This window comes from Megalops cyprinoides, chromosome 16 (genome assembly GCF_013368585.1).
Source record: "Megalops cyprinoides isolate fMegCyp1 chromosome 16, fMegCyp1.pri, whole genome shotgun sequence".
Classification (NCBI taxonomy): domain Eukaryota; kingdom Metazoa; phylum Chordata; class Actinopteri; order Elopiformes; family Megalopidae; genus Megalops; species Megalops cyprinoides.
The window spans coordinates 26194778-26204558 of NC_050598.1; the positions used below are offsets into that span (position 1 = coordinate 26194778).

General features: G+C 48.9%; 1 protein-coding gene across 1 annotated transcript in view; it reads left to right on the plus strand.

The window, feature by feature from the left end:
• The window catches only part of pfdn1 (prefoldin subunit 1), a 30309-nt gene extending 24748 nt beyond the window's left edge, over positions 1-5561 (plus strand). The window contains exon 4 of the mRNA XM_036548723.1: positions 5167-5561. Coding sequence (XP_036404616.1) covers positions 5167-5250 — 84 coding nt within the window. The 3' untranslated portion in view covers positions 5251-5561. The remainder of the gene's footprint in view (positions 1-5166) is intronic.
• Positions 5562-9781: the final 4220 nt, after the last annotated feature.

Genomic DNA, 9781 nt, shown 5'->3' on the forward strand with positions numbered 1-9781 from the left:
ATGCGTGCGTGACAAATGGATGCGTGCTAAATGCATGGGTACACAGACAGGTGAGTGATAACGTGGATTTAGAAACAGATTGTAGGTGTTGGTATTTCTGCTGGTCAAGAGGAGGTCATACCTGAATCACCTGGGCTGGAATGGCTTTTTAATTTCCTGTCTGTGACACGGCTTTGCTAGGGCATGGGTCAGGGGGACATTCCATCTGACCATGTCCCCTGTCTGTTTCATTCCTTATATGGGAGACATAACTGGAGATCTGATTTTGGGTGCATGCCCAAAATCAGTTTTCTAGAAATCCCCTCTTGGTATTGCCACGAATACTGCGGAATGTGAAGCATGAAGACTTTATCAGTGATGTCATAATCATTATCACTGCTCCCCTTGTAAATACAAAAACATTTCCCCAAATGCTGTATTCTCAGGTGTGGAGCCAAGTGTTAACACAGCACAGAGGGGGAAAAACACACGGAAAATTACACAGAACGCTTATCACGGGGACCCACTCAGCTGCTGTGTGTTGAAAGCAAACTTTCCTGTCAGCACCCTTCACAGCTAACACTTGTACACCCGTTTGTCCTTCTCAGTTCTCTAGTCTTAGACTAGCCGTAGACCTCTGAGTTCTGTGTAGCTACAGGCTACTGACCAGTTCATGGTTGTAGAGGGGTAACTCTGTCAGTATTTTAGACCTGTTGTTCCTTCCATTATCAGTGTCACAGTCCTCCACAGACTGTACAGAGGACTGCGTACGCTTCACAGATATAAACCATTGTGTACCGCGGCGTGTCCGTCACAGTCCGGGCTCCGTCCCACGATGTGTTTAGGTGGCTGTCTTTAAGCTGTTTCCTGCAGCAGGAACTACTCCCCATTCTCAGTGTGTTTGTGTTTGATGTGAATGAGTTTGTTCTGTTAACTGTGGTGAAAGAAACTGTAGATGTGGCTATGCTTTTTAGGTAGCTACTGTGTAGCATATATTTTTAGACTTTTTTTTTTACTTGTGAAGATCGAGAATTTTTTTAACCTTGCGTAGTCTTATCAGGTTCTTAACTAAAAAATTTCTTTGTGTTTGGAATGAGAGTGTGTGTGCGCGTGTGCGTGTGTGTGTGTGTGTGTGTGTGTGTGTCTATGTCCATGGGTTATGATTTATGCTGTGCAGTGGCATGTTTGTGGAGAGGGTATCAGGTCTGTGTAAATCCACAGCGCCGCCCTGGTGTAGACTCTGAGCAGGGTGGAATCACAGGTCCATCCCCGCATTCCACGGATTGTGGAGCGTGGGCTCCACATTGCACGCATTCCGCTCCTTGATGGACACACACTCGCGGGGCACACATCAGAAAGGGAGAGCAGGTGCGCGAACCCCGCTTCTCTTGCCTGCTCGGAGCCAGCGTCTCTGAAGGAAGGGGAGGTCCTGAGGAGAAATCTTGCCACTCGTGGGTGCAGCTGCCTTTTCCAGGAATGCCCTTCTACAGGAAGCTATTCAGGCTAATGACTGTTTTGTCAGAGGTTGTTTTGCTCAGATTCGCTGGAATAGATGCCGCAAGGGCCAAGCTCAGGAGAGGCAGCCAAGAACAGCCGTTTAGCCACCTACTGCTATGGCAAGGGAGAGCCACGACAAATGCGTTCAGAGAAAGGGGTGGGGAGGTGGTGGGGGGGACCGCTTTGTCCTGTTAGACGATGCAGGACAGATTTCAAGACTTCCGCCATCTGGACTCCCCTCCCAGCCGGGGTGGATCCTTCCCGTCTGTCCTGTTGTGGTGTTGGCGGGGCGTTGGGGCGGGGCGGGGCAGGGCAGAGGGAGGCTGGGGGCCCGGCCTGCAGAAGGTGAGCTCATGAGTTCCTGTCAGGGGCGAGAGAGACGTTCCATGAATAACTCCCCGGGAGAGGAAGGCCACAGAATTTTGGGGAGAGATTTCATTACACGGAGATATAAAAAAAAAAAAGTGGATCACTTGTGAAAAGCAAGGCTTCCTGCAGGGAAGAATGACTGTGTCTGCAGCCTCCCTGGCTCTCTGACTCACAGCCTGTTTTTGCATGCGATTAGAGCTCCAGTCCTGCTACCTGAGAGAGAGAGAGAGAGAGACCTGCCTCAGACCAGGACAGACCTGCTGCTGTGAAACTTTGACCTGAAAATGATCTGAGGGAGATTCCCTCCACTCTAGTTTCTGTCTTGTAGTTTCTATTTCTGTCTGTTTCTATAGACTTGTAAATGCCTCTGCTGTAGCTGTATGGGAGGTGTACGTAACGTACAATACTCTGGCTCGCATCCGGGTCATAAATTCTTCCGACTTGGATGCCTTGGCAGTTTTCTCATTGCGTGTGTGTCACAGTAGTGTACTGGACCCTAGTGTGTGGTACTGTATACTGGCTGTGTGTGGATCAGTATGATGGTCTTAGTGGCAGTGTGGGTAGCAGCTTGGAGGTCTCAGTGTCAGTGTGGGGATCAGCTGGATGGTCTCGGTGTCAGTGTGGGGATCAGCTGGATGGTCTCGGTGGCAGTGTGGGGATCAGCTGGATGGTCTCGGTGGCAGTGTGGGGATCAGCTGGATGGTCTCGGTGGCAGTGTGGGGATCAGCTGGATGGTCTCGGTGGCAGTGTGGGGATCAGCTCGGAGGTCTCAGTGTCAGTGTGTGGATCAGTATGATGGTCTCGGTGGCAGTGTGGGGATCAGCTGGATGGTCTCGGTGGCAGTGTGGGGATCATGTGGATGGTCTCAGTGGCAGTGTAGGGACAAGCTGGATGGTCTCTCTCAGTGGAGAGTGTGGGGATCAGGTGGATGGTCTTAGAGGCAGCATGTGCTGATAGCGGACGGTTTCTCTTCCAGCGCCGAGTCTTTTGGTTTTCTTCTTCGCCACATTCCTCCCATTCCCCAGAGCTTTGATTTCTGTCCTGGTTCGCTGTGGGGAGGCCCGGCAGGAAGGCAGGCCGACCGGAATGCTCTGGCCATTACCTCACGATTTAACTCACCCACAGACAGACGCCTGGGGGACTGAGGCCTGCCTTTACTTTCCTTTCAGACTTCAGATTTTGTGGGGATTTTTTTTTTTCTTTCTGAGCTTAAAAGAGACAAACCTGAGTCTCACCAGATAGCTCTTTCCACTTGTCAACAGGTTTCAAAGTTCACAAAGTTTACGAAGTTCACAAATGTCGCCCATCAAAATGGGTGATAAAGCTGTGATAAAGTGAGGAATGTCATCAATCCAAGTGCCCTTGAGCAAGGCTTTTCAGCAGTCCCTCTTAATGAAGACAGAGTTGTGCAACAGTACAGCTGATTGTGTGATATGGTGAGTCACTGAGGGGGAACCTCGGGTAGTCGTATCGATGTTCTCCATTGTTAACATAAAGGTAGCAGGTAATGGTTTATGTAAGACTCCGGTGAGTACTGTAGAGACAGGGCTCCACCTGGTGGCTCCGCCTCCTCCCCCTCCCCCCACCCCCTTACAGCAGTCTGTGATTTGAGGGCGTGGGTTTGTTGACTGCCTGTTGCCTGGTGAGGAAATCGCCGGAAGGCTGAGGTAGCAGAGCGTTTCTCAATCCCGCTCGCTCACCTGCTGGCGGTGAAGACGGAGGATGGGCTGTGTCTGGGCATGTCGCTGGAGTGAGGCCTCCACGTCAGGCCTCTGGCGCCGGAACAACGCCTTATATGGGCCCGTCGCGGGGGCTGGGCCCTGGGGCTAGGCCGGGGTAAGAGTACCGTAACGGTTACAGGAGCGTGGCGCTCTCTGTGTGGGGGATTGATTTACGTAGGCCTGTCCTCAAACACTGACCCTAGATTACTTCATTTTCTTTCCCCACACAGTGGACATGGTAAGGATTAGAACTAGGTGATCTGACCCTTGGCTGGTGACCATCCTCCTGCTCTTCCTCTTTGGTGATGAGGTACGTGGAGCTCCGTCACATGGAAGCTCTGGGGTTCTGATTCCAGTCGGACCTGCCTTTGCAGGTGGTCAAGCTTCGTCTCCATGGCAGCCAAGGCAGAGGCTGAAGGGGTCTGGTTCCCAGCTACAGGCCGCTGCTCAGACCCTCATAACAGCCAGGGAAAAGGGCCTCACCTTTCAAACTCCCTTTTATGCTTTTATCTACTCTATGAGCTGACGTTCATGAGAAGTATATCAATGTTTCTGGATGTTTGTGCATGTGTGCGTGTGTTTGGCCTGTGTCTTCCTGTGTGTATGTGTTTTGTGGGTGTGTATGTGTTTGAAATTGAAATTTGAATCACTGCGGTATCTCAGTCGCCCCCTGCTGGCGGCCTCAACACAGTGCAGCGGAGTGAATAACTGCCCGTCTTGGTCACGTTTAAGTTGCAGAAGCAACTCGAGGCTTTTGGTCATCAGGTCAGGTCAGATGAGGTTCATTATGGCTGTCATTAGCTCAGCCAAGTGAGGGAGGCTTCTGCTGCAGATTACCTCACCACTGCTCTTCCCCTTTGTGGCCTCCCAGTGAAGACTCAGCGCTGCTGGCCTGGAAATATATTGTGGTTTAACATAAAATAACAGGAAAAAACATGCAAAGAGATCTAAGCTTTACTTATCAGCATGCCCCCCTCCCTCCACACACCCCTGCACAGATAGGCAGCGGCCAAAGGGAATATATATGTCTAGGCTGCCCTGCCATCGCTATAGTCACAACAAAGGAACACTAGAAGAGATTTTCCATGGGCCGGGCCGGGCCGGGTCCATGAGCCTGGAACCTTCCGGGACAGGAAGTCAGATACAGTCAGCCTGCACAGGGGTGGGAAGTGGAAACAGCACCGAAAAATAACACACAGACACACACTAGATGGCCCAGGCTGCCGGTCTGTGATGTCATATCGCCCTCCTCGTCTGTAGGGTGTGATTTACTGATCTATTTATTGACTTTGTCGAGTGGACCTGGCTGGTCAGTCACACAGGGGTGTGAAGGTCAGGAACTCTCCTCTGTCTGTCCCAACACAGTGACTAACCGGTGTAGGCGTGCAAATGTCAGATGACTTGAGACTGCCGTACAAAAAAACATCACGTCATCTGTCAATGAAAATACCAGTTTCTCTTTCTCTCTCTCTGTCTCACACACACACACACACACACACACACACACACACACTCATTCTTTCTTTCAGTCCGTGTTTCGACGGTTTCTCATGTAAAGGTGACAGCGGTGTGTGACGTGTGTCCGTTTCCCTCTCCACAGCAGAAGAAGACGTACCTGGAGCGCAGTGTGAAGGAGGCAGAGGACAATATCCGCGAGATGCTGATGGCCAGGAGGGCCCAGTGAGGCTCCCACGGCTTCACGCGGCGGGCGGGGACACGCGCTCACACGCGGTCACACGCACTCTCACTGGCTGGAGCCGGAGCGCATACACCTGCACGGTGATACGGAGGAGAAAAACACACACACACACACACACTGACTTTTGTTGTCCCCCACTCTGTTTAGACAGAGATGTGTAGAAGCAAAAGGGCAACATTCACCAGATGAGACAGTGTCTTGTAAATGAGGAGAGGATAAAGCCACTTGGCCGTTGGACCCTTTTTGGAGAGTTCTGCTCAGGGAGTATGCAAAACAAAGACCCCCCCCCCCCCCCCCCCCCCACACACACACACACACACACACACACACACAATTTCTGTAATGTTTCTTTGGTGTCATTTGGATGTTTTTGGAAAGTTCTGCCGTCTTCGTTATCTCTGATGGTCCCCGGTGATAAATGTCTGTCACTATGACTGCCCTGGCCGGAGGCAGGAATGAGGTAATATTGTCGTTACTGTTATTGTTAGCCGTTTTTGGTAATGAGGTAATAAAAGTGGACACTGAAACACCTCTGCGTCTCCAGTGTGTTGGGACTGAGGGAGGTTCTCTCTGGGCCTGGAGGTGAACCGTATCCAGAGACGGTAAACAGAGACTTCCTCTGTGTGTGTCTGCGTGCTCACGTCTGCTTTCCCTTCCACTGTATGGTCTCTGCTTCTGTCTCTGCATCTGGGAGTCCTGGCCTACAGCAAGGAGAAAATCGTCCTGTTCCAGACACCCTCCCTTGATTTCTTCCTAAAGGGTTAATGTTTGTGTGTGTGTGTGTGTGTGTGTTCACACACTTTCCATGTGTCAAAAGCAACACAGAGGAGAGAACAAGAAGGCGTTGCATTTTGTTGAAAAAATGCAGCAAAAATGTGGTGAGATTGCAGTGTTAAATTGCGATTGCTTAAACTTCCCTTGCAATGTGGCTCGTTGCTCAGGAAAATAAGAGGGAATTAACAACTCCACGTGAAATTAAGTGGCATCAGAGCTATAAAGCGCTACTGATATTTCTGCTGAATGCCTAAAACATCCATTATGTGAGCAGTCATTGAATGCATCCCTCATCTCGCCTGTTCTGATGTAGTTTCCTGCCGCACCCACAGAGGAGACCTGTGTTTTACTCCTGTTCAGACTAGCCCTGTTCTCTTTTTCAGACCGCCATGTACAGATAGAGAGACAAGAGGGCTGTCATTAATGAGTATGGCATGTGCAGCCTCAAAAACAGCCTGGAAGGGACATATAATCCCAGAAACCATTACCATCCCCGTTCTGAGAAACACCTCCAGCTACTGCTGATGGGATCATGGCTATGTTGTATGGGGGTATGCTGCCCCCTTGTGGTAGATTTAAAGTAGTGTGGCGTGTACTGTTTGTGTGCATTAGTTCTGATAGGATTGTGGTTATGTGTAGTGCTTCGCATGGTTACTTGTGTGCTTTGTTTCTCTTTCTCCATTGTGAGACTGCTGTATGCGCTCTGTATGCAGGGCTGTGTACGTGGCAGTGGAAATGATGCTTGTCTTGTGAAAGGGACGTGACATCGGTGATGCGTTTGAGGGTCTGGTCACCAGGACCTTTTTTGGGAGGACATGCTCAGCGTCGGTCCTCTCCCGCACGCTGACACTTTGTTTTTGCGCTGTGAGCACAAAGTGACGAGGGAAGCGTTCCGGTCTCTTGTTGCGCTTTTTTCGATCTCGCCTGTATAATCGTCCGTACCGCATGTGGTCATAGTGCAGAAGTGCAGCCAAGGTTAGTATGTCATTCAACGTCCAGATGATCCCTGCGCAAGCCCTGAACTTCTCCTGACCCACTCCCCGTGGAGAGACGGGAGCCCCGCCCCTCTTTAAGCCCTCGCCCACGGGTGCTTTTGGCTCCTGCGCTGTCAGAAATAACCCGCTCCGTGTTCCATGTCAGTCACATCAGCAGGGGGAAAGATAAACTCCCCCACCGTGGGGGATTTTTTTTTTAATTTTGCCTTTCAAACTTGGCAGGACACGCGGGAGCTGGATGTCAGTTTGAGATTCTGAAGAGCATGACATCAGCCTCTTAATTCCCCTCCTTCAGAGGTGCGAATGTAGTCACTCTGCAACAGAGTACCAGCACTTAGAACACGCGTGCAAAAAGGCCACTGGGCCGATAGTAGGAATGACTGGCGACTCCTATGGGCATCGTTATCGGATGACTCAGGTGGGCTGGAACCCGGGCCAAAGGGTTCAGCCTGCACTCAGAACAGGCACCATAAATGACTGATCCACTCAGCGGTCCCAAGTGCTCAGTTGCTTTGGGGGGGGCGTAGTCTGTGCTGGGGGGTGGCAGCAGGGTTTGACATGATGAATGTTATATTGGCTATTCCATCCTTTTACCTGTACACACACACACACACACACATATTTGAACCTATTTTATCTGCTCTGTGCCCTAAATGACCCTATACTGGATGCCCCTGCTGAGTATGGATTTTTGATTTTTTACACACACACATTATATATATATATATATATATATATATATATATATATACACACACACAATATACAAGTACATGTGTGATATTATGAAGACAGTATTATTACACAATATCTTGTGTATTGTGTTGCACTTTATCATACGACTGTAACGTTTAGTGTCTTATTGCAACATTCAATGGTTTTCTCTTGTGTTGATTTTGTTCTGGTTACATTGTGAGGTGTTTCCCTGCCCAGGCAGATAGCAGGTGGTTGCTCTTGCATTGGGCTCTCAGTCTGTTTTTGTTAGGGACTGTGGGAAGTTCTCCACCCTGTTTTCAACTTTGCCCGATCTCACTTTAGGGGGAATGGGCACCTTGTTGGGTAAAGGAACTGTGAGATACCCGCTTACTGCTGTGGTAGTATCAGTTTATGTCCACTTGGGGGCAGTACATGACAACAAAGTCCACCTGCAGCTGTTTCTTAGGAGATGCACATACACAGACTGAGGGGAAGCATGGGTCTGTCATGTCCAAAAATAAGTTATTACGCTGATATTTTATGGTTGTTCACAGCATAATATTGCACATAGATAGCCTCATACAGCCCAGCCACCTGGATATACATTCTGGTGCAGTTGATTTACAGACTAACCAAGTCCTCACACTGCACCTGGCTCACAGCCGTGCTTGTTGGGAGATTTCTGCCTCTTGCACTGGTCATGCCCAGTCCAGGCACAAACATGCATCACCAGTCAGCCGTACTGAAATAACCGATGCTGGGATGGAAATAACATTCCCAATGCAGATCAGTCAGAGTCATTTTGGGCTTTACTAGCCGGAGACTAGCGCACACAATAGAAGACATCAGCGGGTTTCAATGAATGCATTTGCCTGCTGCTTTTAAAACTTGGAATGGGTAAAACTGTGCTGGGAATACTGCTTCCCTCCCTGCAATACACACAGACTGATAATAAACGATGCGGAGCAAGTCTGTATAGTTGCTGTGTCTTTGTGTATGTGTGAGTGAATGTATATGCATGTTTGTTACTATGGATGAATGTATTTCTGTGTCTGTGTCTTGTATGTACAGTGTGTAATATATGTATATGCTGTACAGGCGGATCTGGGTGTGTATTTGTTTGCTGCTATTTTACATTTCTCTTTTTTAAAGCCTACACTTGAAGCTTATCATTGCAGCTGTGCTTTCACACATGACCAAAAACCGTTAAAAGAAAAGCAAACTAAAAAACAACTCAGTAAGAATGTACTGTATTTATTATTAAAATGTCTTTAATATGTATGTTCCAATGTAAATTTGGAGCACTGGAAACAATCTCTCCCATTTGATCTGCATATGTATTTGTTTATTTTTGATAGACAAATACGTACAACGATGATACACAACAGTGGATTAATGGATGGCTCTGGAAGAGATCAGCAGAGGTTCCACATAAACGGGGATAAGCAGGTTATGCACCAGTCAAATGAGACAAGCTTCCCTGAAGAGTGATCAGCTGTAGCTTGTAGAGATCCTGCTCCAGACATATGAAACTGCAACGCACACCCTGCAGCATAATCGAGTGATTGAGGTGTGAGAACGTCCAGCTGGAGTGATGAGCCCCGGCCTCTATTGGCTGGCCCATGAGCATGCTCAGTGCGTTCGTCTCCACAAGAGCAAACAACGGCATTTAGAAAGCCGGTGCTTCACGTCCTGCTGTTGGCCTCAGAGTGCAGTGAGCGATGTGGCACTTTTATCTCCTGTCACATCAGATCCAACGATCCATGATTCTGACTGTGTTTCCAATGCACATCAGTGATCAGATGGGGTGTGTAGCTGCTTTATACCTGTCTGTTACAGCTGCACATCCTAACAATGACATTTCTTCCACTCTACGCACACACAAACACAGTAGTTACAGGGGAGCAACGAAGGTGAAAATTTGCGCTTCCCATTCTGAAAGGGCAGAACATTATCAAAAGTCAATAGATTACATATGTCAGCCTTTGGAAAAAACCTGCAAAGCACCATGGGAGAAACTGGAACAGATAATCTTGTCTGACTCCAAATTC